The 27,275-nt window shown below is 41.9% G+C and overlaps 1 protein-coding gene across 2 annotated transcripts in view; it reads left to right on the top strand.

Moving 5' to 3' along the window:
- MAP3K13 (mitogen-activated protein kinase kinase kinase 13) overlaps positions 1-27,275 on the top strand; it is an 82,217-nt gene that overhangs the window by 34,860 nt on the left and 20,082 nt on the right. For both annotated transcript variants that reach the window (XM_050902497.1, XM_050902498.1), the window contains exons 4-5: positions 18,944-19,518; positions 26,707-26,890. In XM_050902497.1, coding sequence (XP_050758454.1) covers positions 19,017-19,518; positions 26,707-26,890 — 686 coding nt within the window. In that variant the 5' untranslated portion in view covers positions 18,944-19,016. The remainder of the gene's footprint in view (positions 1-18,943; positions 19,519-26,706; positions 26,891-27,275) is intronic.

The following is a 27,275-nucleotide window of genomic DNA, read 5'->3' as shown; positions in this document are numbered from 1 at the left end:
TTTCTTGCAGTATTTCTCACTGCTGGCAATTCTATTAGAGTTAATTATTGTTATGGAAGACTTCATTTTGGCATGTTCTCTGGGAGGAGTATTATTTTGTGACTGTTTCCCTGAACAAATAGATCTGCTTTTCTCACGTGGTCTCTGCTAAGGGTTTCTGCAAATGATTTCTAGAGGAAAAAAACAGCAAATAAACACGTTTTCATCTCTTTAGTTGTATTACCCTACTCCTGACTATCTGTATTTAGGCTGACTTCCTGTTTGTTCATCCTCTCCTTGATAATTTTACAGCCCATTGTCTGATTTCAACCACATGTTAGAGGCGGAGGTTTTACAGGTTTTGTACAAACAGATGGACAGCTTGGAAAGAGACAAACGTAAGTGCCCTCACATACCTCTGACTAAGGGAAAGGATGTGGCCTGAGTCCATGTAGTTTCAGGTGGCGGAGAGTTCCCCCAAGGAGGAAGACCTTAGTTAGCAGCCTCCCCAGACACAAGGGTGGTGTCTGTGTGCACGTTCTGCTTCACGTGTCTCCTCTGTGCTTCCTGCCAGCTGGCCACGACGACTGAATCTGGGAAGACTGTTGTTCATTTGCTGCATTAACTGCCTTTTTAGCAGCAAGGAAATGGGCTCTAATGTCTCTTATGTAGCAGTGTTTTCTTTCCTCATGGAGTTCCAGAGCTTCTCCTTATGTCTGAGGAGCTGGGCCGTCTTCCTTCAGGAAGATAAAAATCTGCAAAGGTAGCCTTTTGAACTTCCCCAACCTCATCAGTGCATGTTCTTAACGCTGTAGTGGCATGCCTTCTCCTAAAACTATGCAGACTTTTATCGTGGTGAGGAGCCTGAAAGGCAGAGCTCATCTGGATAGAGTAGGCTCGCTGGGAAAACCACCCAGAAACTCCTTAAAAAAGAAACCATACCAGCCTCAGGCTTAAACAAGGGAAGACATAATGCATTTTGTCTTGTCATTGTCTTTTAGTGCCTTGAGTGTCTTTTTTTTCTTTTTTTTTAGTTCCTGGAGTGTTGCTAAAGGCAATACAAGGTTAAAGGAAGTCATTGTATAGTCTTATGTACTCCTACCCATCGTATCTTGCAGAGCACAGTCAAAAAAACAACTGGCAACTGTATGGAAGATGGTTTTGCTGGAAGAAGCCTCACTTTGGTAACAGAAGTTGGTAGCACTTTCATCTGAGGACTGTATGGTGGTGGTACAAGTGTCTGAGTTTATTTGAATAGCTTTTGGGTAGACACTTGACGATATGGGTAGCTTTCTCTCAGGGTTTTGCGTATCTATGAGTTTGTAGCCATCTCCAGCTCTCTGCTTTTATTTTTAAGCAGACCTAAACGTCTCACTGTGGCTCACTAATGATGCTGTTTTGTGAGCAGAGGCAGCTCTGATGTTTCTGATCTGAGAGGGTCCAAGCCTTGTTCCAGGGATAGCCCTGTTGCCTGTGTAGCAGCAACTTGGTCACCAAAATGTACACCCTAGCTTTATCTTACCCCAAAGGCAACCCCTTAATCGGTGTGGGGCTCATCTTCCATCTACAGGCTCCGGGCTGTGGTGGCTTAGCAGCTGCCCCAAGAGCAGCGAGGCAGGAACGGGGTCTGAAGTCAGTGTGGCTGTCCTGTTGTAAACAGACTCTCTTTCAAAACAGGGCTTGTAATTAGGACCCCTGACTCAGATTAGAGCTCACTTGTTCTCATGACATTGCACATGTCCCACTTTTGGGCTTTTTTTCTTTGAGTGGCTTTTTTTGCTTTGGTCATGCTTCTCTGCTCCTAGTTCTTGGTGCTGGTCCTGTCAAATTGCAGTCCCATTCATGTGCATTTGCAGGGAGGACTTCTCAGAGTCTCAGATCTGGGGATATTCTGGTTAAAAGCCTGAAGATCTGATGGTTTAAGTATGATTTTTTTTTTTTTTTTTTTTTTCCCCTTCCTTTCTGTCACCCACCCCACTGCTGAAGATCAGGACATTCAGAAGAGGAATGTATGCCCACAGGGTTGGAAGAGTGGATCAAAGATTTCACCGATTTTTAGAACTTGACAATAAAATGTCCCTCTAGCCATCTTATCTATGTAAATATGTACCTAGGCTTTCTCCTGTTAGAGAATCATTTGCTCTTTCACTTCACCTATTTATTCATCCAGGTAGAAAGTTTTCACAGTGGAAAACTCTTGTACCTCCAAGTGTGTGCCGAGTAGATTTATCAACAGCTTTATTGATGTATAATTTTGAAATTAACCTTTGAGTCACTTTTGTGTCTCTTCTCATTTTCTGCTTTTGTTAGTGGAATATGCCACAAGAATTATTAGGCATTTGCTTTGATTTTTCTGCTTTCCTGTGTGTCTGTTATTGGCCACCATCAGAGACAGGACACTGGGATGAATGGGCCTTTGGTCTGATGCAGCAGAGCCATCCTTTCCAGTCAAAGGTTGTATTAGGATTTTTGCCCAAGATCAGCATCAAGTTACCAAGGCCTATAAATAGCAAATGTATGCTATTTTTGAATATTGGCATAATATCGTTATTCTCAGTCTTCTGCAATTTTAGTAGTTTTCCAATTTATTAAAATTGAAGGTCACAGGATTGGAGAACTTGTTAAATGATTATTTTAGGACTGGGCTCAAATTAATATCCTGTGCCAACTTGAAATGTTATGCCTAGCAGATGCTGTATAACATTTCTATTAGCTACTAATTGGCTTCAAAGTACTTAATTATCTTGTCTTTTTCAAATATGTCTATTTCAAATTTTCAGATATTTTTTAAATACTTGTAGCTTTCCTTTTTGCACCCATTGCCACCAGTTTTGCCTGCTATGACTCCTAGCGGTCTAGTTACTTAGTTACTTGTATATCCTTTCAGAAGTCCTGCTACCTGTGAACTTTTCACTAGCACTTGTATAGTCCCATATGAACTTTGGGTTTTTAATATCTTATGCCCTTGTACTTTGTACATTTTTTTTTTCCCCCTATTTTCACAGTAATACTGAACTAAACTTATCTGTAGAATTGTGTTTGGGCATCTGATGCTTCACAGATTTCCCTGCTTTTACCAGTGTTTTCGTCTGAATGAGAAGGAGGAAAATAATTTCTCTTTCTAATATTGATCAACTTAGTTACTCACCACTAATGCATCAAAAATAGCTATGTAATGTGTACTATTAAAATATAGTAACTGGTTGCAGCCATCCTGTTTTCTAATGCTGTTATTTGCCTACCAACATAATCTTGTAACAGCCATCAATTTTAGGCCAATGATTGTTTTTTCTTTTTCATAATGAGTTAAGGTAGTTATCTTGCATTAAATTCAGGACCTTTGTGTTTGAAAATTTTAACCTGAGCTGTTGAGACGTAGATGAAATTGAGTGTTGGTATGCTGAACCAAGTCACCATGGAGAAGAAAATCTGAAGTTGTATGTGCAAGCTCTTTTCCTCTACTGGAGTCTTCCTGGGGTTTTGTTCCCACTTATTTTCCCTGCTGGGTGTTGGTTTTTTTGGTTTTTTTTAAATGTCACTGCAATTAACCCTTGGAAACCTCTGAAAATTATTTTCCTTTCTATTTTTATTCTGACTTTTCTCGTTCTGTAGCAATATTTCTCCTTTTCTTCCACTTCTTGCATGTGGTACTGTGCTCCCCCTTCTAGTTCCTGAATTTATCCCTTTTTGCTTTAGGGTAAGAGAGTAAAGTAGCAGTTTTGTTTCTGTTTGAAAATGCCAGGGAAATCTGGAAGCTGTTGTTTTCGTACCATGGTGGTGATGTTGACTGTAAAGCAGAGTGTTGGGCTCTGAAGGGGAAGGGAAGGCAAGGAGTCAGAGCAGGTCGGAGTACTAAGTAACCTGATGCAACTGGGGTTTGAAATCGTGACACGAAATGATCCCTCTGAAGAAGAGATGTCTCTCGCCATACCTCCACTCCTGCTTCTCCTTGTGTATAGTAGTGCTCAATCTGCGGTGGTTGCATTGTCTGGGTAGAAATCTCATGCTTTGTGTTTTGTGACTTTTAGCTCTTAAAGAATAGATATTTCTTCAGCAAAAGTTAACTTGTGCTTTCTTTGATCTTGAAAGTAGGTAACAAGGAATTTGCATTCATTTTAATTTTCTCTGGCCAGCTTTATAAAGCTCAATTCAAAAAACTGAAATCCAAAATCAAAGCTCAATTTATGGTGGCCGCTGTTGAATTCAGAGCGTACTAATACATTCCTGTCATTGCAACTCTTTGGTGGAGTGATGGTATCTAACAATACGCTATGGTACAACTAAGAGACAAAGACATGCTGAGAAGCAGATGTAGAAGTCCAATGACTCCCAAACGGTGTCTTTTGGCATAACAGAACTGGAGAAGAGAACAACTGGCTTGTACTGCCCTGGCTGTCTGTTCCTTGCTCCATGTCAAAGATGCATTAAAAAAATAAACTACTGTCTCAATACATGCAAAAACCTACCTATCCCCTCATATAAGTACATTTTTAGTTAAGTATTGTCTCTGTAGGTGTGGCTGTATTAGCCTCCAGGAAGGCTTTTTCTGCCCTTCTCCCTCCAGACAAGCTAGTAACAGTGGTGCTGGCTCACATAATACCAAGTAGCACAAAATCCTTGGTTTGTAAACCCAGATCCACATTGTTGTTACATCCAGTCTTGGTTTATTTTGGGATGTTATCCAGTTCCCATAAGGAAAGGTGGGATTCTCTCAGACACTCTCTTAAGATGTGTTCCACCAGAGTAAGTTTTGGGACATCCTCTTTTGGCATAATTGCTTCCTGCTTGCTAGGAAAAGGGGTGGTGAAAATATGGAAATTCTGGCTCTTAATAATTTGGAGGCTACAGATTGTTTAGAAGGAGTTCTAGAGACTAAATTGATGATTTCTGGTAAACCCTGAGATGGTGTAATTGCATAGCTTACAGCCTAGGTTTTCCTTCAGACCTTGACCTTAATTCCTGGTTATGCTCATCCCTCCACTCCTTCCCTCATTTTTCAAAGATACAAAAATAGGGCAAAACTCATGCTCTTCCCTTGTCCAGATCCAAGTTAATCATAGCCGCTCTTGCGTGCGTTCACCAGGACATTGCCATCTATTTGGGCGTCCAAAATGACGCGCTGTGTCCTTGCATCTAGTATGCAGAATTAAGTATATTCATTGGCATGGAATTGAAAATGAAATGAAGATGGCTGGTAGGCTGTGATACGTGGATGTTGTGCCCACCATTCGTTACGTAGCTGCAAGTGTGAAACTGTGCTCCGATTTTTGTTTCTGAATGTTTCTGACATTGTGAGCTTGTCTGCCCGCTGTTGGGAATGTTTGATGAGAGCTGAATGCGTGATTTTGTTAGTGCTCCTATTTTTATTTTGTTGGTGCTTTTGCATCACTAATCAAATACAAGCCTCCTATTGTTCTCCCTGCAGCTTCCTTCCAGTACATGCTTATATTTAGTTATTTTAATAATAATACCCAGGGTTTGTAATCCTGAAAGAAGCCAGAGAGATGATAAACTCCTTTTCTGATTACTAAATACATTTGATTCCTATAACAGATGGCTGTTATTTGATATGCTGTTGTTATCCAAGCTGTACGGAGGGGCAGAAACTCGCCGGAGCAATGACTTGAAGGCATTAGAGGATGTCCTCGCCTGGTCCTCTCCGCGGAATGGCAGCAGTGATGCCATTTTACCCAACAGCTTCACTTCAGTTACGAACAAATTGTTTTCAGTGTCCTCTCCCCCGCCTTGCACACGTAGTACAGAGGCGCGCAGCCCTCCCAGATGGCGGGGGAGCCCCGCGGGCCGGCCTTTCGGGGCGGCTCGGCGGTGGGCTCGGGCTGTTCGGTGCCCAGATTTTTGCTGGCAGAAGGCGGCCGGCGGTGCCCGCGCGGATTGGCTGCCCCCCTGCTCCCCTCTCCCTCTCGCGGTGCGCAGCCCCAGCCAGCGCCGCCGAATCTCGAAACAGCCCGATTTACATCCATTCATGAATCCGTGACGTCAGCACGCTTCTGTGCTTCTTTGCAGCAGGCTGCAGGATTGTGTGGGTGGAATTTCCTTTTATTTTGCAACACTTCCTTTTTTTTTTTTTTTTTTGCCTTCCATCTTTTTAAAACAAGAAAATGGAGCATCACATAAGAAATCTTAATCCTTGTAAGTGATTAGATGAAAATGTCTTTTTTTGAAGCGTGTGTGTGTGTGTGTTTAATGGTCAGTGTTACCCTTTAGCCATTTATTTCAGAAGGACAGATGGATGTTGCATTTGTGATGTGGAAGGGCTGAAAAAATGATGCTGAGAGAAGGGAAGAGGAAACGTGAAACCTTAATTTATCCATCACTGCATATAAATCTGATAGCTGGCCTGTCCTTTTGCTTGTTGGTGTGATAGACATTTTTCAGTTGCAATTTTGCACGTTATCTTCTTGTGCACCCCTTTTAAAGGGGAAGGGAATGGCAATGGAGAATGGATATATATGGAATATACAGGGAATAACATAAGAATTACTAGAAATAGTATAAAGAAGCATAATTGTATTTTTTGCCTTCTAGGCAATTGTAATTTTTGTTTCCTTGTGGGCTAATCAAACAATTCTTCTGTTACAGTAATAAATAATATAATTTTTTTTTGAGATGAAGAGGGAGATGTGTTTTTCTTTCTATCAGCCGGGTAGGAATTTGTTCCTTTATTATTGAAAATAGCAGTTTGAGCTGTCTCTGTTGTGCTGAACACATGATTTTTACCCCTCATTTTCCTAATAGATGAGGAAGCTGGGAGTACCGTTGCAGTTAACGATACTGTTCACTGGGGCAAGATTTGTCATATTCTTGCTTACCTGAATGGGGCATGATGTCATGTTTTCTCCCAATGAAATGAGTGGAGCTGCTCTTTATTTTTGTTTTGGGTGGGTGGTTTAGGTACTGCAATAGCTTAATCGTATCAAGCCCCATGTCTCTCTCAAGTAAATGAAAAATTGGGTATTTTAAGTTGATCTGGAGAAAGATGACATCAGGCCCATGTGTTTGGATATACTGATTTTATCAATAGGCAGTCTGTTCAATAGAAGAAACTGAAGGAATGTATTTTCATTGATAATTTTGAGGGAGAAAATATGACAATATTTGAAATAAAAACCAAATGGATGAGTGAAATGAGAGAGAGATTCAGTTGGTCTGACTCACAAATGTGGGCACTTTTCACAGTAACTGCTGTGTGTATAGCCACAGACATCTTGGGATATCCTAGAATGTGGAGGTTAAAGTTGTCATTAGTTTAAAAGTTTTTGTTACTATCCTTTTTGTTGTGTCCCCAAATGTATGTGGGTTTTTGTTTCTAGAGAGAGACAACCCTTTGAACCTCTGTTTCTGTAACAGACTTTGGCTGTGAAAAACACATAAATCATGATTTTGATGTAGTCGGGTTTGTTTGTTTGTTTTGCTTTAACACCATTTTTTTTTTTCCTGTATTTTGGGCCTCCAGTCTGATTCTTTGATCTAGAATGGTCGTATCATTCAGATTTGTCTTTGTCCTCCGCTGCCTGATAGTTAAATTTATAGCTGGCATTCATTTTGACCCCTGTGCCTGGAATTAGCAAATAACTTCTAGCACAGAATATACGGTAGGGACTCTTACTTCTCAGTAGGGACTTCTCAGCTAAACGTGAACTTGTGTTTAAAAATGCTTGGGTTTTTTTTTTTGGTTGCATTTTTAACCTTCGTCTTTTTTTTTTTTTTTTTGGTTGCATTTTTAACCTTCGTCTTTTGTCTCCTATTGTAAAGATTTGGTAAGTGGCTTATACCCAGTGGATCAGAAAATTGAGTAATGATTTGTTTGAAAATCTCTTCATAGGTAAGCCATTTCACAATTAGTAGTTATTAAAATATAGTTCCGCTCTAAGCAGTGGCAGGATGAGAAAGGTGTTACAGTATTTCCTGTTTTCTTATGACTTTTTTTTACATCAAATATGAGATGGTGACTGATTAGACTGGAGTTGTTCATATCTGGTACCCGTTCCAGGCTTTCTGCAGTCAAGATGTGTGGAGTGGTTTTCAAGTAGTAGGACTTCTCAAAATGGCAGTGTTTTTAAATAAAGCTTTTATATATAAAAATAAAAGAGGTCTGACATTGATTGTGTGAACAGATTTAAAATCAGTGCAGGTTCCTCTTCAGCTCTGGTCCTTGGGGCCGGGGTAGGCAGGGGCAGGCACCCAAACCTTGCCGTGCATAGAGCATTTTAGCCAAGCTGTCACCTGAGATCCCGTGTTTGGAGGAAGACAGCAGCAGACTTACCGCTTTTACAACTTCCAGTGAGTTTCTCAGCCATAACTGAATCAAAATGAGTCAATTGAGGCAAATGTTACCTCTGCATCCTCAGAAGAGGCTGAATCTCTCAGGAGTTTGGCACTTCAGCAAGCCCTGGCCAGCTTATGGGACTTTTTTTTTTTTTTTTTTTTTTTTTTAATCCCTCCTTGGCAAATATGTCCCATGCAGGGGCTTAGGCTTCTGTAGGCTGCTGTTTTCGTGACATTACAGCGAATCACTCTCATGTCTTGGGGAGGAGGGAGTAAATATTTCACCTAAAACACATACTAGTTTGGATTGAATAGTGAGTTGGCAGCTGCGGCAGAAATACCGAGGTGGGCCGGGAGCAGAAACACTGTGTGTACTTACTCCCACCCCTATAAATACTCAACATGCATTTTGACCTCTGTCCTCTTTCCCTGTTTACAACTTCAACCGAAAAGTCGGTTGTTGGAGTGGGTTCAAAGGCATTAGCAACAGTTGGGTGTAGGCCAGGGTGAAGAATAGATTTTTCTGTGTCAAGTACACGGGTTTTATAATCGTCCAGTGAACCTGTAATTGTTTGTGCTGTTTCTTCTGGAGCAGTCGCTAGCTCAGCGTGAGAGGTACTGTAAGGGAAGGAAGGAGAAAGTCCTGGCAGGGTGTGGGTGGGAGGCTGGACTTTTTCCAGCATAGTGGGCTTGAGGAATGGAGGTCTCTCTGTGTGGACATTTTATTCATTCCTAGGATGTTTGTCCTTTCCTGTCCCCAGCCCGTTACTCTGTTACCTTCTGGAGGACACCAAAATCAGTAATGCAGCTGTACAGCTGTGACTTTGCTGCTGAAACACAGGAAATCTAACCTCACCATCCTTTTGTGCCTGAGGAGATTCTCAAATGTTGGTTTATCAACTGTAGCTGAAAAGTGATCTAGTAGGGATGAACCAAGGGGCTGAGTGATGCTTTGGAAGGTGTCTGCAGGATGTTAGATGGCACGTGTCATGTCAGGCCTCTGGAGGCTCCTCTACGGTTCTCCAGTCCGTGACTGTGTGTTGTATGTGCTGTCTTGATCGCGTTACCATCACGTAAAGCTCTCGTGGCCTAAGAATAGGATCACACCTCTTGGATGTTGCTCTAACCCCTTATGCTGTGTCAGTAATACAGGCTTAATAGAGGCTCCTGAGCAAGTCATTGTGCTTGCTTCTCTATCGAGGAGTAATCCTCTTTGCTCGTGTATGGTGCTTGCTAAATGCAACTTAGTACTACTGTCATTTCTCATCTGAGAGATCTGCCAGCTGGATTTCAAGTGTCCCCTTCCCCTTCCCATCAGGTGCACACACTCTGGTACCTCGTGTAGCGTTGATAGAGACCAGAGCATTGCACGTACCCAAGTAATTTTTGTACTTGCATGAATAGTTGTTTAGTAATACTAAACATTTACTGTAATACTGAGTACGAAGCATGTAAGCTGTTAGTGCTGAGAAGGTTGTGTGTATGGCTTTTACATGTCAAATGTGCTTTGCAAATATTGAATAATTCATATCTACTACAAAAACACGAGCAAGCATGTGAGTGAATTTACCTGAGACCAGTCTGATGTCTCTCACGAATTAAAGTGAGAGTTTGATTCATTCACTGGATTCCTGAAAATAGCACTTTGATATTGATCTTCATCCTCAAAGATCTTTCAGACATTAATTAATCTTAATGCTACTCCTTGGAGGAAAATATGATATTTCACTTCTGTAAGTGGGGGAAGTTACAAGATATGTTCATTGGTAGTACTGGAACATTTTAATGGCTTCATGTGGCAGTGTCAAAGAGGCTATAAGGCGTCTCTGAACTTAACTTTGAGATTTTCCTAGTTTTTGTAGTTGTAAAATATTTGAATTTAAATCCTTTAATCTGTTATTGTTATTTAGTAATATAACATGAATCTTTAATGAGGTAAGAAAAAAGTACAGAATTCTGAAGGATGAGGAGAGAACAGGAGTAGAGAAGAGCCTGAAGTCTGTGACTGGGTTTTGAAAGTTGTTTTATACTATGAAGGCAGCTGTGAAGAAGGGAGAGAAGAGTATAACTTAAGGTCATTTCTAAATTTTGATCTAAGACAGATTCCAGTAGTAATTCAGTAGTGTAAAAGGCTTATCAGCATTTAGTCTGTCTCTTATACCAGCTAAATGTTTTACAATAGTATTGATGAGCCTGTGACGGAGGGTATCAATGGTCAATTAGACGTCAGAACATGGTATATGAAACTTCTGGTGTTTAATGTATGCATGTAGCTCAAGACACATGAACAACCAGAGTGAGGGAAAACAGAAGTAGCAAATGGGCATACAAAGTTAAAACTGATTTTTGTGAAGTGAAATTCTTGTAACAGTATGGTTCAAGATGGTGCTTGGTTTGTTACCCCCACTCCTACCCCTCAAAGGCAGGTGGCTGATAGATTATCCTTTCTTCAAAAACCAAGGACCTCAATTCAGAAACACAGAGAAGGGCTGCTTTGCAACAGAAATGTGTAGTATCAAAATCCTGCAGTGAATACAAGAATCATTATGCAACATCACTTATTTCCTATGGCATCAGATTATGCAATTTCTGAGCAGAAGAATGCAAAGCCCTGGAAGAACACAGTAGCATTTTAGCAGATCCAAAAATACCTTATACAGGATAGAGGAAGCATTTATGTATGTAGTGCTGAAAATATGCAGTTATGTAAGCTGCTTATTTCACAAACTGCACTTTGCAAAGCTGGCTAGCAGGTGAAACAGGAATCAACCTCGCTTTCATTGAAATCAGCTGAAGAGGCCTCCCTGAATACAGGGGAGGGTGGATGGGCTCTTTGTCTGCCTTGTTCGCAAAAATGAAAGATGATTTTTTTTTTTGCTTTGTTTGTTCCTTGTGCCAGAAAAAGAAGTGGATGCTTGATTTCTTTTTCCAAATCAAGCACTTCTTCTCCATCCCCCCCCCCCCCCCCCCCAAATTTGTGACCTTATGTTGAAGGAGTTCCTAGTTAAATATTTGTCTAGTGTTTGTGGAGCTAGAAATTCATTCCTATGCTGAGAGCCAGTGCAGATGCACAAACTTCATGTCGGGATAAGAGTCAACACAGTTCTCTTAAGGTGAAGTAACGCCTTGGGAATCTATTAAATTTCTTTGGAGGAGTAAAGAGCATGTCAGGAAAGGAGATCTGGTTGATACAATCTGTTGGGATTTTGGCAAGAATACTTACCAGAGACTCTTGAAGAAACTAAACAGCTATAAAATAACAGGGACACCCGTCTCACAGACAAATGGTTAAATGATATGCAATAAGAGTAGGGGTAAATAGATGGTAATGTTGAAACATTTTTCTCTAAAAGGAGTTGTCATATGGCTCTGCTTTGGAGATTGCACTACTCATAGTCTTTCCACCTTTTCTTTCCTTATCCAGACCATTTAGGAATATTCTGAAGCAAAAGCATTTAGGCTGTGAGAGTACAGAAGTAAGGTGTTCAGGATAATAAACATGTAAGCCAATTGCAGAGAGTGCTGGAAGGCTCTTGTGAACTTGGATGATAAAATGTCAGTCAAATTTAGTGTTGATTAAATACAATTTAATCTTAACATCCTGTACATAGGTATTGGGCTCTGACCTAGCTTTTACTGTTTAAGAATGAGATCCTAAGGTTGTAAGAGACCCATGGAAGTTAGCTCAGCATCCTGAAGCATGCTTAGACACCGGATAGCATTAGAGGAATAGTTAGGAAAGCAACAAAGAACAAAAATGATCATTATGCCTTTGTACGTTTCTGTGGTGTGCCCACATTGGGGATTCTGTCTGTAGTCTTACTCCCCCAACTCTAAGGTGATATAGGAGAAATAGAAAAGATGTAGAGAGGTGATCAAAGATACAGAGCAGCTTTCATATGCTGAATGAGAAGGTAGAGTGGGAATTTTTAGACTTGAAAAAAGATGTTGCAGTGGAGGATGAGATAGTTCCTAAAAGCACAGCTGGCGTTAAGATAAATAGGGTTCAGGTGTCACTGAAACAGTGAACAACTGATTGTTCGAAGAAAGGAATTAGATGAGAGATGCAAAGCGACGAATAGTTGGTGTTACCTTATGCAACATACGGTTAAGCTACAAAACTCCTTGCCACAGCATAGTGGGTGCCAAAGTGTTCTGGTTAAAAAAATTCTTTGACACATTTGCACAGGAAAAATACTTTGTGGGCTATAGAATAGAAAAATACCACTGTGTGCTGCTGATGGAGAAAGTCGGTGAGCTGCAGATCATGGGGAACTGGGTGGCACTACACTGGTGAGGTTTCGCTGCCTGCAGATCCTTTTCTTGGGTTTTGGAGGCGGGTAATGGGGATAGATAGATGAACATGTCATTCTGGTGTGGTATGGTTTCTTCTTATGCTGGAGTCTAGGTGCCGCTTTTTTCTACTGACAGGCTTAGTTGGGATATATAAGGTGCATAGCAAACCTCCAGCTGGCTCTATGCACAGAGCTTGAATTCAGCCATTATGAGTATTTCTTGGCTGGTATACCGTACTATTTTTGTCATTGTCAGAAAGGGTTCAGACCAGAAAGCTAGACAGAGTTCTCTTTCTCAGCTGATACAGCGACAGACAAAAGTATATTACAACTGTAAAATCACTTTCGCCAAAAATGATGCGTCCCTGTTTTAGGATAGACTGAATATATTGAATAAAGGCTAACTTAAATCATCAGACACAGGAGTTCAAGCTTCTGTTGTGGACATAGCTACATACAACATAGTTACATGTCTGTGGTCTCATGTGCTTAATGCCCATGGCTATGTTAAAATATTCTGTTAACATTTTGGAATGATCATGATAGTTGTGAACCCTAAACAATTGCTACCACATAGCTCAGGTGATGATTATGGTGTCTGCAAAAGTTAGTCATCTTATGTTGAGGTGGCATCCAAATATTTGCTGGAGAAAGGAATTAAAAGTATATATTCCAGTCGGTATTCTGCAGGAGGTAGAAGTAGTGTAGTATTTATCTGACATCTAGAAAGAACAGGGTAAAGCATGAAAAAGCCAGTGTTACAACACTTCAGTTCTCCCAGATAAATTTGCTGTTTTCTTGTAGAGTAAGTTAGGGTACGTGCATAAATGTTTTCAGAGCTGTTGCAGGGACAGTCAGAAAATCTCAAGTGGGTCAGATGAAGAATTTTCAACTGTTTTATCAGAAATTAATTATGTTTTGGCAATGTCATAACTGTAATATTTAAAAATAAGGGTGGATTGTGGCTGAGGATTCATGCAGGTGTGAGATGGGACCTATGTTGTGATGCGGAAGAAACATGCTTCCTTGAAGGAGCAGTGTGTCTCAAGAAAGAGATTGATTGCTTAAAAAAACCCAAGCTTTTGCCTTGGGCTACTCCATAGTTAGCTTAAAGATTTGCCCATAACATGAGCTAGACTGGACTGAGCTGATATGGGCTAGCTTACTAGTGTAATTTCTTTTTTGAAAACCTAACAAAATAGAGCTTTTTTTGCCTTTTTTGTTTTGGTTTGGTTTTTTGTTTTCCCCCTGGAGGAGGGACAGAAAGGCAGAGCAATTCTGGGTGAAGCTTCAGGGTATGTTCGTTTGCAATTCCTTCCTCTGAATAATGTGACTTCAAAAAAAACCCACCCAAAACAAAAACCCTGAAAACAAAGAGGTTGCATTTTGATGATGTGTAACTCAATTCTCTATTAATAGATCTGCTATCACAGTTTGTGTTCAAAACAACCATGCAAAACACAAGCATATATCCCAAGTAATGTAAAACCATAAAAGTGCAGCATAAGAGGAGTATCTGATCCACTCATACAGCATTTTCCTCACCAGGGGACCAGGAAAAGAAGTAGTTTGTTGGAATCCTGTGTAGTAAAATCATGTGATTTCAAAACCCAAAGGTCAGAAGTGACAGCCAAAGCTCTGGTAATTGCCAACTCAGCAGCTCTCAGTGCTTTCCTGTGGTGAAGTTGTATAGGGTGGAAGGTCAAGAGATGGGCGAGGACTGTGTATCAACCTGTTGTAAAAATTCCGTGTAGAAATTGAGAGATAATCACAAGGGTCAGGAGAACTCAGATATGCAAGATATGTGTAGCAGGATAACTATACTTTATAAGCATACTTTTTGCGGTTTTTTTAGATTCTAGAACATTTTAAAGTATTGTCCCAAGTCAGGAGTATTGCACTAGTCTTGAGATGATACACACATAAATTGCAGTCGTGTTATTGGTGCAGAAAGGTGTAGTTACCTTGCTGTACCTAATGTAGTCAGAAGGAAATCACACTGAGTACCAGGAAAAAGCAAGGGAACTCCAGGGCTTGAATGTAAGTAGTGATATGGACAGGAATCTCTTCTGTCCTCGATATTTGCCATGTATCAGCCGGCTAGTTTCTGCCAGCTGCTCTTTTTCAGCCCTTAACCGTGGGTCAGACAGTTGCTTTTATTTCCTTTGTATATTGGAAGTGCAAGCATAGAATATGCTTGACTGGGTAATACAGGAAATAGTGCTTCAAGGAAACTAACTTAATATTACTAGACATTTGTGCTGTTAGGAAACTGAGCAGCGACCGCTTTGTACTTCTGCAGCCTTTACAGCATACTAACATTTTGTTTGTGTGCTGTATCTGGAATTGTGATTTGCTACTCTATTTTTAGCACAGCTCTTTAAAGGAGAAACTTCCATTATGGTCCATGCAAGGCATTTGTTTAACTCTGCCGTGTCTGCAAACCTGACCATTGCTTTGACACTCTCATAAATATTGGGCTTGTGTAGGCAGCCGCATGCTTTGGTTGCTCTGTGTGTGTGTGTGAGAACGCTTACTAGACGAATGTTTCCAGGAGCAGACACAGTATCGGGCAATGTGAGAGCATGCCTTGTGATAACTGATTTACCCACTCTGGTGCCGATTCGGGTAAATTCACTTTTCTAGTAGTTTTAAACTGCAGTTCGGGCTGTTTGACGTGTTGAGGTGCAGTCTCACTCTTCCTGGAAGAGGTGCACTTTGTGCTCCTTTTGTCTGGGCACAGTGGGATTTTGCCTTGAAAAATGCTTTGCCTGGAAATGGAATCATTTACAAGAAGTTGTGATTGTACAAAGTTACACTGAGCCTCAAATTTCCTCACAGGCATAAAATAATTTGTTAGCTGCAGAGTGCATGAACTCATCAAAATAGTTCAAATCAGAGGGTCTGCCTTGAAGTCTGCTTTTGCAGCAGCACTTTGTGAAATCTTAGTATCTTAAATATGCACACAATCCTCCTACACATACAGAGCTTTCGGCTTTTGACTTGAAGACTGCTACAGCAGCAGCATTGCTAAGATAGAAACAGAATGCTGCTTGACTATGCTCTTCACTGTAAAAGTTAAGGAGGCACATACAGATGATAAACATCCCAAATGGCAAACAGTCTATATATAATGAAATGTTACACTTCCAAGAGAATGTTTTTCTTTGCATTGAATGAAACTAAGATTTCTTTTATTGGGAAGAGTTCAACATGAACAATCTCAGCCGTATCTTTGGTACTCTGACCAAAAGAATAGGGGAGGCATGACGATAAAGCTTGAAAAATGCTTTGTTTGAAGAGATTGCAAGGTTGAAGACAATCTAATTTGTCTGTGTTAAATCAAATTTTGCTAAGGCAAGAGGTTGCACATTGCAGAATTTACTGTAATATAAGATAATTTAAAAAATTCATTTCCCCAACTAGTCAGCATTGATGCATTGTGGCAGAAACTCCCTTCTATCCCCCACGAATATATCTGGACCACTTCTAGTTGGCTTGATACTAAGTTATTTTAAAATAAATGCTGCCATCTCATGCTCTCAAAACAATGAGTTCACTACACCTCTGAAAAATCAGGCTGCTTATGTAAGTACCTAAATAAGGCTGTATCATGCCAGTTTGAAAATAATTTTGTAACTTTTGCATGCCTCCTCTCCCCATGAAGCAGATACAGTGGCATGTAAGATGGTAGGGCACTGTGCTTAAAGGCTTTTTTTTATTTGAAACATCTAAGTCTTGGAGAAGGCAATTTGATCTGGTAAGACAGACCTGATGTCCCCAAATCTGGGGGTTTGTTCTTGGCTCAGTTATTGTAGCCATGGCTGAGCTGTGTTGTGATAGCCCTGCTGCAGGTAGGAGGGAGATTGAACCTGATAACTTCCAGAGGTCCTTTGCAGCCAATATGCCTGTGATTCTGTGATCAGCCTACTATACAGCACAGAAAATGCACGTGACTTGCCTAAACTTCATCTTTTTACTGAGATCAAAAAAAGGGATTCTCTGTGTACACTTGCACTGTCTGCTGTATTGAACCCCAATCACGGTGGGAGGCTGCAGGTGTCTCTAGGGCAAATAATATCAGAATAGAGTGAACTGAGGGTCAGGGCGGTCTCGTAGCTATTAGCAGCATAACGCATCTATGTTGTGGTGCTCCAGCAGCAGGATGGAGGAGAGAGGCTTAACTTTCCAGGCAATGCTGAGAAACGCATGAGGAGAAGGGGAGTCACATGCAATGCTGATAATCCGTTTAGAAACTAGGAAAATATGAAATATGTACAGGAAAAGCTGTTCTTTCTCTATTAAATTTACACAATCAAGCATTGCGAAGTCAGAAAACTACATAGAAAGGCAAAAGCAAAATCCTAGACTATATTAGTCTACTCTGAGAGTCATGTAACAGCAAAACAATTCTGTCCTCCAAGTCTGATTTCATCCTTAATGCACTTCCCATTGTTTAAATTTGAGATGCTTTGGGAGATCGTTACCTCAAATTCTTGTTTTGGCTCTTACTCTAGGGTTTCTTGCAGGGGAAAACTGACTGATGTTTTATTTACATTGCTTAATACGCTGTGTTATGAAAAGCAGATTTCTCTGTAGGAACACTGGTTACATTTTGCTTTTGCTTAAAGAATCACTGGTCTCTCTCGGGCTTTTGGAAATGAGCAAGGGCAGTGCCTGGGAACACTGAACTGGAGTTGTTTTGGTATTTTTCTGAAATTCTGTGCAGGTCTGAAACTTTTCCCTTTTCTTCTTTATATCACAAACAAAATCTGTGATCATGTAACAACTACTACTAGTAGCAGCCATGCTACTGCAGTCACCCTACAGCTTCCCACGCTGGGGAATCAGTCATTGTAATGCTGGTCACAGGTAGGCCAGGAATAACCAACTCTTGAGCTTCCCGTACAAGTCTAATTCAGCTCCGTTACTAGTATGGACTGTGCTGCAATTTTTGCCTCACTTGCTATTTTGTTTTCTTTTAAAGAACAAAGTTTACAACCTAAATAATGTTCTTCTAATAAAGCTTTTACGCATACCCCAGAAATACAGCAACGTAAAACAGGCTCCTGGCTGTGCCCATTTGCTGGTTCTGCTGTTGGAGAGGGGCTGAAGCCCAGGGCATGAGCTCTTCATACACCAGACTGAAGGTCTTATCTCTCATCTCTGTAATGACCTCATCTTGAGAAGTTCTGGGACTGAGCTGTTCCCTTTCGATTGGCTGTGTGCTACCTGGCCACCTCTTTCTTCCTTTCAGTGGCTGTTTGCAGAGCCCAGGACTTTGCACCCAGTGTAACTGATCTCACTTTTTAACAAAATAGTTTCTGCAACTGCCATTCCCCCTCCCCCCCCCCCCCCCAACTTCATATGGAATTTAAAATTGGACTTTGTTCTGTGTTACAGGCTGAATGCGCTTAATTACTTCTGATGCAAAGTTAGAGACTCTTGGTTCAGAAGTGGCTCTACCCCAGAAAGGTGCTTTGGCAGTGGGCAGTTATCGCAGCACGACCCTCAGCTATCGGCCTGGCTCTGTAGAAAGGTGGCACTACGCTGGATTGTGGAAAAAATGTCTTTCAGTGAAGCACGTAGCAAGAGAAGAGAGATGGGGGGACTTTTTTAAAAAGGGACACCAGCTCCGAATTTATATGCAGACTACCAGGAACTTCATGCAGGGGGAAAGCAGAGCAGTGGGAGGAGATGCTCTTCAGGCTTGTGGAAGGAGGGAGATCCGAGAGGAGGGTATACTGTTCCGGTGAAGCTCTGTAAGTTGTTTATGAGGGTGACATGTGCGTGGTTAGAGAATGTAACATATCTTGCTACATTGAACTTGAAAGGATTAAACTAAAGGACCAGGATGGTCGTAACTACGTGGGGCTCTGAGGGAGCTGCTACAAACCATCCCTTTGTGGACTCAAGGTACCTGTATCGCTGTGCTTTGTTTCTCTAACACCTTGTCTCAAGGGTTTGCAGAGGAATCCTGAGCTTGTGGGCTGTGCCAGACCCAGAAACAGTGACTGGACTCAAACTGTACCTGAGCTGGGAAACACCTGGGGGTCAGCTTCAGTCTGATAGATGCTATAGTAACCATGAAGAAACAGCTCTTTGCTGCAAAGAATCTTTCACGGTTTTGACCTTTAGGCTTTTGTTTAAAACTTGTGGTATTTGTTTACTGGGCAATTCCTGCAGTAGGTTACTGAGAGTACTGTGTGAGTGGAGTTTCTGTTAGAATAATTTATTTGCTTCTTTTAGGGCAGTAATTATTTACTAAGTATCAGCAGTTGTCTGGAATGTCTGGTTAATTATCAGCTCACCTCTGTGAAAGTGCACATAGTGAAAATACTTAAATAAAAATTTGAAAGTTGTTCTTTTTCCTGTCATTTCAGGTACTGGGTCCATGTGTCACATCTGAATTGTGTTGTACTAATTCTCTAAGTACCATCTCAGACCATCTCCTTGATGCACACTCACGGCATCATGGCCAGTACTCAGGAGCGCCTGAGCTTGTCTTCCTCTCCAAACTTGATCGGCAAAGCTTTCTGTGAAGATAAAGACTTTAGTAGGTTACATGATGAACATGCACCTACTGGAAACCACCCGTCCCCCGAGCTCATAGAGGATGTGCGTGAGAAGGGCTTGCTGCAGGCAGACCTCATCGAAAACATGAGCAGCCCAGTCACTGCAGCAGTGCTGACCAGCATCAGCGAGGACTCTAGGGACCAATTTGAGAACAGTGTGCTGCAGCTGCGAGAGCAGGATGAGTCTGAAACAGCCATTCCTCAGGGCAACAGGAACACTATGGATGGAGAGAGCAACAGTGGAGCGGATGATGTTAAAGTCCAGTTCAACAGATCAGGCAGTGGGAGTGGTGGGTTTCTTGAGGGGCTTTTCGGTTGTCTGAGGCCCGTGTGGAACATCATAGGCAAGGCATACTCCACAGACTACAAACTGCAACAGCAAGGTGAGTAGGGAAGCAAACCTTTATTGCTTCTGGGGGAAAGTTTGAAGATAAGGAAAGCAACCCAGGGCTTTTTCCCAGCTTTCCATGTGACCATTTTTGTCTCGTGCAGCCCTGTTAGGAGTTTGCAAAGAGAAATCCTGCACTGTACAGCCAACAGCTATCATTTGTAGCAAAGGCAGCTCGTGATGGAGTCAAAAACAATTGCCTGTTCTGACCCATGCCTTGGACTGTTGTAACAAGGTCTGAATCTGAACTGAGTATTTGTGTAAGTGAGGATCAGAAAGAATTGTGTTCAACACAGGGATTGTACCAACTACTTAATTTCTGCAGTTTTTTCATGCCAGATGAAAAACATTGACATAGGCATTTCTACTCCTATATGTGTATGTGAAGGCTGTCTTCAGCTGACCACCTAATAGCAGAAGTATTGCTTCTCTGTGGGCATATTACGTGAACTTTTATGTCTTTTTGTTCAGGAATAATTTTACTCTTTGAAAATATCATTCAGTACTTATCTTTCCAGACATATGTCCTTTAATGTTTATACCTTTTTCATTTAGATGTATAAATGTATAAGTGTGTGTGAGTATAAATATATATATATATAATATGTAGTTTGGGAATAAGTAATGCCCCAGTCAATCGTGTACATCTATCTTTAGGGGTTACTGAAAGCTAAAGAGCAGAGTATGCTCTGCCTTTGGTGTCTAATTTCTCCCCTAGCACAGGGGGAGGGAAGTGGCAGATGGGAAAAGAACAATCTGTCATTAGAATTAAGGAGCTGAAATGGTGGAGGCTTATCGAAAATGGGAACAGCCTGGCCACCATACTATACAGTGGGGTGGAAGTCTCCTGTATTGCTGTGATCATGACTCGGTATTAATCATAGTTTTCTGGCATAGACAAATTATAAGAGATGTGGTCAGAAAACCCATCTGAGTGGTTCATATCTAAAACCCAGAGCTGGGTTGGGGAACAGTTCCTAATATGAGGGAAGAGAGCTGTTAAATAACATATTGGGTGAATCTGCCTTGAAATAAACTTACTCCTTCTTCTTAAAGTCAATCGTTTCCAGTTCGTAACTCTGAGCAGGGAAATCCCCCTCTGCTTTGCAGAATGGCAGGTGCCTCCTAAGCAGCAGCCTCTTGTCTATCAGACCTGTGTACTCAGCAAGAGTTTACTTGTTTTTGAAATTCTTTGCCAAAGTTGGTTCTAAGTTTTGCCTGCGTGTTGTAAACTCAGCATGTCACACATGGTTGAGTCTATAAATAAAAAAGGTGACTGAAAATTCCTTGGGGAATTAACACTATTGGGGTGATTGCACAATATGTGGAGTCAGATGTGGCGAGTTTTGGAAGAGACTGTGTCTGGCTGGGAGCCTCCCTTGTGAAGGAAAACGAGCTTCAGAGCAGTTGGATAACATTCAAAGGAGGCATGGTGTCAGTATGTCTGTGTTTATGCTGCTTTGGTTTGGATGCTCAATGTTTTTGAGTGAAGCTGAAAGTTTCCAAGGAAAGGACACAGATGCAGAGTTACATCGGCTGCTTCCAGCAATACTGTGACTATCCCATACATGCGCTATCTCACCAGGTCAGACTTATCTCCTCACCGAGAGCTGCTGAGCCATCACATGCTTGCATGTGCCTGTAAGCTCAGATAGGTAGCTTCAGGGAAAGCTACCTGTGAGGCGAAGAGATCGTATTTTGCATATAATTGGGACAGCAGATGCATTGGAGACCACAGTTTAATATGTGCTCTGATGGCTCACAGGGGACACTTTCTTTTGTATGAAAGTCACTAATAAAAAAGATTGAAGCGCTAACTAATGAAAATGAGCAGCTGAGAGCGTTGTTGTGTTTGGAGGGTGCACATAGAGCTCCTCTTCGTACGCACAGAAGTATCTTGCTGTTCTCAGTGTCATGAGCATGTTCAGAGCCATAGATTCATGGATGCTTTGCAGTTTGCCGTTGGCATTAGGCCCTTCCTAAAAGGGCCATTTTGAAATGGCTACAAATGTAGTAAGGCTGAAGATTAATTGGGATCCGCTATATGTGGCCTGTGTGATTTAGCTGCATCTTCAATGTCTTCACCGTCATAAATGAGAATGAAAAGATTTTTTTTTAAATTTTTTTTTTTCCTCTGGAGCTGATCAGTTGGACAGATCTCTGATGGTAGTAGTATGCTTCTATTATCCAAGGATGAACCTTTCTAAACTGCTTCTGTGCTAAAACTTGAGGATTTTGTCAGAATATTCATGTTCTGTTTTCCAGATGATCTCATTCTTGCTTCTTGCCACCAGAAAATCTTCTTTGTGTGCATTTCATCAGCTACATACAAGCCAGCAGTTTAGTAACTGATGTATGTGGTTGCTTTTATTTTTGCTGTCTTTTAGCAAGAGCGCAGAGGATGCAAGGTTTGTGTTTGTGCAGGTGTTATGCATTTGGAGAAGACAGGCTGAGGAAATGTCTCTGGCCCTTCCAGCAGTAAAGAGAGGCTTGCGGTGGCCTTTCATTCCCCTGGGAGCTTATTTACAGCTTTGGGCTGGTGCCATAGATCTGTGCAGGTGATTTTTTTTTTTTTTTTTTTTTCCCCTCCCCCTCTTCATGAAACAACTACATTAAGCCTGATCCAGGAGCAATCCTTTGTGTTGGGCTGAATCAACAACTGGGGTAGGAGTCCAGTTTGGACCTGCAGCCACGGGGGACTTCATGTTGCCTGCACATGCTGCCTAGTACTTTTTGCTGCTCACAAGCATCCCTGCTTGCCTGCTTTGGATCTCCTGCAGGCCCAGACTCTAGGACATGGTGGTGGTGGTGTGGTTGCAAGTGGTAAAATATAAATAGGTTTCATGCCCTTTGCAGACATCTGATACTTGAATCCATATTGCTTGCAAAGGCTTGGCTCATGACTTGGTGAATGGGGGAGAAGCTAAGAACAACTTTTACGTAATTCCACGTTATCTTCTTGTTGAAGTCACTCCTCGAGTGTCCCTCTCAGCATCTGAGATGGTCATCAAGAGGAGTGCATTTCTGTGCTTCCCATGAGGACCCACACTGAGCAGAGCTTTGGTCGGCTGGAAGTTACTGCCACGTGGTCTGCGGGTTGACTAAGCAGTGCCAGTTGCTGCTGTTAAATGCTCTGCCTTCTTGGTGAGTCGTCATTCCTGCAAGGAGTGTTTGCTTTTGTATTGCTTGGTGGCTGCCAGTTGGTTATCTGAGGTTTCAGTATTTTGGGTTTGACCCATAAAATCCCTCCTGACTGTGTTTTTCCAGTTGTTTACCCTGATTTCTAAAGGCTGTTGGTGAGTGCTTTCAGGGAGATATACTTAGTTCTTTAATTTGCGTCTACCAGTTATTTAATTTGGATTGTTGGGACTCTAGCACTTCATAGTAAGACTTGTTTGTGTTTTCTACAGACTCATTAGACTTCTGAGCCATTTCCTTTGGATTAACAATCTGTCTTGAGGAGTTGCTTTCACCTTCGCTTTCACAAGTTACACGTTTACTGTCATCGTCTGCATTTTTGTGTAAACCTGGAGAGCAAGGTGCTTTATGAAGTGTGCTTGTGTTTATGGGTTTTTTTTGTAAACCAGAGATGCTTCTTGTCATAATGCCAAAGCTGGCGAGCAGCCAGCGCTGGCAAACGGCAAAAAATTTGCTTCAAATAGATTGACTCAATGGCTCAGGCTGCTCCTGCGTTTCTTCCCCATGGGAAACAGATTCCCATCATTCTACTCAAATGGTTTTTAATCACCTTAGAAACACAAGCTCTTGCGTAATTCCTGCTGCTATTACACTTTAATTTATTTAGGGGAAGTATCCCACAGGTTTCTTTAGGCCCAGAAGAGTCTGGAATAAAAACTGCTCCATCCTGGTAGGAGATACCCTCATCTCTCTTCTGCTGGAGGAGAGGGGAGTGCTAGGAGAGCTGTAGCAAGCCCTGAAGTCTGGGCAATCTCAGAGGATGGTTAGCCAAGCAATGTTTGAACTTGGACTTTTTGAACAAGGCTGGCAGTACAATCTAGTCTTGATTAGTGTCCAGATGTGTTTCCTAGCCGCCCTGCTGATCATCTGAGGTGTTACTCTTCTGGACAGGCACTTTGACTTAACTATGGTTAGTCATCATAGCCACGCACCCAAGTTCTTGCAGCTGGTTTATGCAAGTCCTTTTCTGTTTCAAGCTGTTGGTTGAGATGACAGAGATCTCGGCGTCACTTCTCGCCTGCTGTGTTTCTCATTATACCTGCTGTGCAGATGTGCTGTAGCTGGGACAGCTGTAATTCACCGTTCTTTGCTTCAAGGTATTGTGGGCTGTTCAGGATGGGTCTGTCCAGGCAGTGGGGATTGCTTTATAACCTGCTCTCCGGGTGCTGTGCACGGTCTCAACTTTCAGCTGTATTCAGCTGGCGGTGTGTTGAGTCCTCTCTTTTCCAGCCCGTTGCCCCTTTGCAGAACTGATAAGACTAACTTTGTAATACTGACCCTTGTCAGCCTGTTGTCCTTGAGGGTGGTCCCAGGGAGCCATAGGGAGCACATACACAGGGTAATTTAGATGTATTTTTTAATCGCTGGGTTTGGGTTGCAGTAGGAAATGCAGGTTTGCACCACTAATGCTAACAAACCCTGGTTTTCAATTGAATGCAGTCCAGTGCTTTTCTCCACCAGCATCACTTTCTTTGGGAAGCTTTTCAGTGCTTGATATGCTATGGGAACCAAATGAATTGCTGATGCTGGCTGTCTTGAAATGTAGTAACATGCTCCTGTGCAGTGAAAGGGTTTGTTTGGGTTTTTGTCTTACTGTTGCTTTATACGTTACATATGGTTTGGCTCTTTGTTTTTCTTGAAATTCCCAGAGATGTAGGATGTTTCACTGGTTGTTGCTACACTGAAACCTCTTCCCTGAATCATGCCCTTGATGATCAGGGTGCAAGTGGGAGATGGGAAAGGATATATCTTACCAAACAAACACGAGATGGCTTTGCAGGAGGAAGCGCATGAACTTTTTCTTACTTTGTTTACAGTCTCTCTCTGCCTTTGCCATTGTGGAGGTTAATAGGTAATATTAAGAGCAAATTAGGGCTCCTAGGTGATAGCAATATAGTTACCCATTACAGCTCACAAACTTTGGGTGCTTCAGGGAAATAAATGACAATGTTGCATGCCTTGTACAGGAAAGGTAGTCTTCTCGCATGTAAAGAAATAGCTATTTCAGTACAACGGAATAGTTTCAATGTTGCCCATGTAAAAATACTGTTCGTCAACAAACGCAAAAATCAACTGTATTTGCCACCTTCTTTCAGAAGCAATGCATTTATGAATTAAATAGAAATACAGATCTTCTCAAGTTATTTATGAATTTCCTTATTTTCTTTTATTTTCCTTATTTAAAGAACTGTCTTTTAATATCTAAATGTCTAAAGAATTAAATACCAATTAAGTATTGTGACAAAAAATTGCTCGAGTTGTTTGGTGAAGAAGCACGCTTATTATTTTAAAATACTTGAATGTCCTGTGGTCAAGATAGCGGTCACAGCATGTTTCATGCATCAGTTTCTGTTAGGTTCTTACACGGACAGGCATTTTTTGCTTCAATACGAAAGGACACATTTGCTGGTAGGCAATATCACCTTCACAGTGTCATGGCATTCTTGAAAACTGAGGATAGGGATCATCTGCGGCAAACCCACAGTTACTGGGGTTGCTTAGTTATAATGCATTTCAGTTGAGAGCTGCATGCGCTGTCTTAATGTTTTTGTACAACGTAAGGTTGCAAGCGGATATATCAGTATGAAAAATAGACTTGTGTCTGTGAAGAAACGTGCGCTGAGGATTGAACTTTGCCCTGCCAAGTCAAAGGAAATTTTTGCTGTAGATTAACAGTGGGTTTTTTTTCTAGTTCAGTGAGCAGAACAAGCACTGGGGTCTGGCTCTGGATGGGAGCTGGCTTTCCTTGGCCATGCCGGGAGAGCAGTCATTTGGCAGGAGACATCCAGCTAGTGTCTGACTGTCGCAGGAATGGTTTGAGGGAAAGATTTGAATCAGGATCAGTCCAGAGACAGTTTGGATGTATAAGTTTCCCTTCAGTGGTGACAGTATCTAAAATGGACACTTTTGCATAATCCCAGTTGCAGCCCTGGGAACATCCCAATGGCTCCGAGACTGGATGAAACAAGAAGACACATCTTTTTAGTGATCTGAAATAGGGATCTGTACAGGTGCGACTTTCTTTTATTTCAGAAATCAGTGGGTTACTTGTTGGTTTTGCTGCTAAATAATTTATTCTCTAAACTTACACATTTATTGAGTTACAGTAAATAAATTATTGCCTGCCTTTTATCTTGCTGTTTGTGGGATGTTAAGGTAATTTCAAGGTGACTCACAGACAACAAGGCTTTCTGTTCTGATGGGTACAACTGTCTTGAAACAGTTTATACAGTGCTACTGGACCAGTCTGGCAGTATCCCTGCAGGATGCATGTGGGTACCTAAGAGGAGGAATCCCTTAAGAGTATTTTGCCTATTTGACACTGATATACACAATGTTGGTGTGGGAAAGACCTGTTTCTGTGACTGGTGGTGGTGGTTAATGTCTTTTGTGTTGGGTAACTTGGTGGTTGCTGGTCTGCGTTTTACAACCTGCCACCTCTGACTTTCCCTTTTATTTCCTATTTTTGCCCTAATTCGGGGGGGGGGGGAAACCCCTCAATATTTTTTATGTCAGTTGTGAATGTTAAATGTTTCTTCTCATCATGCTTTTCAATGGAGTCATGTACTTTATAGGAGATACCATCCTCGTTCAATTTTGGAGTAGACGACCTCCTCCCTAAATTGCCAATCCAGTGTCCCTGGTATGTTAAATTGCTGCCTGCTAAGTCGAAGCGGCTCACCCAAGTGGTTAGCAGTGGTGGTGAGCTCTGTTGAAAAAGCAGCTGGGAGGATGGGAAGGAACAGGCTGGAGGCAACTGTGATGGGGGAGAGGAGCTGGATGAAAGGGCTGCTGGGGCTGAGCATGAGCAGTGTGGGCCTCAGCTGTGCCTGTGCCGGGAGAAGGTGCCATCTACTACCTCCAGAAAAGTCCACCTTGAGATTTAGCGAGGGAGATGGCAGGTGCTGTCCTGGGGTGATCTTACAGCAGAACATTTTTGTGGTCTTGATCTTTTACATTATCCTCTTTGCTTGTCTGTGCCTAGATACCTGGGAGGTCCCATTCGAGGAGATCTCGGAGCTGCAGTGGCTGGGCAGCGGTGCGCAGGGAGCTGTCTTCCTGGGCAAATTCCGGGCAGAGGAGGTGGCCATCAAGAAAGTGAGAGATCAGAATGAAACGGATATCAAGCACTTGCGGAAACTTAAACATCCCAACATCATTGCGTTCAAGTAGGTTGTGAAGCTTGTTAGAAACATACCTTTATCCAGGGAAGAGCCATTTGCTTGTGTACCCTGGCAAAGTTTTTAAAATCCAGGAACTAAGCTGTCTGTAGGACAAAATGGGTGGTCATCCTTCCTCTCAAATTGTTGCACATTCTTATGAAAACAAAGCTATGGATACCATTCTCACCCAATGCTGCGCTTTGCATGCAGGCTCACAAAATGCCTGCTGTGAACCCTACACATCTGCAGGTGTGGAAGTTGAAGGAAACCCACCCCTGTCACAAATGAGGTTCCTCCTGTCCAACGCATGCAGGAAACATTCCCCTTCCTATTCAGGAAGGAGAGCTGTTAGCAGAGCCTTGCCCAGGCAGAGTAAATAGGTTACTCTTCT

This window comes from Gymnogyps californianus, chromosome 10 (assembly GCF_018139145.2).
Source record: "Gymnogyps californianus isolate 813 chromosome 10, ASM1813914v2, whole genome shotgun sequence".
Taxonomy (NCBI): Eukaryota; Metazoa; Chordata; class Aves; order Accipitriformes; family Cathartidae; genus Gymnogyps; species Gymnogyps californianus.
Note: the sequence above shows the minus strand (reverse complement) of the source record. Positions and strands in the feature narration are given on the sequence as shown.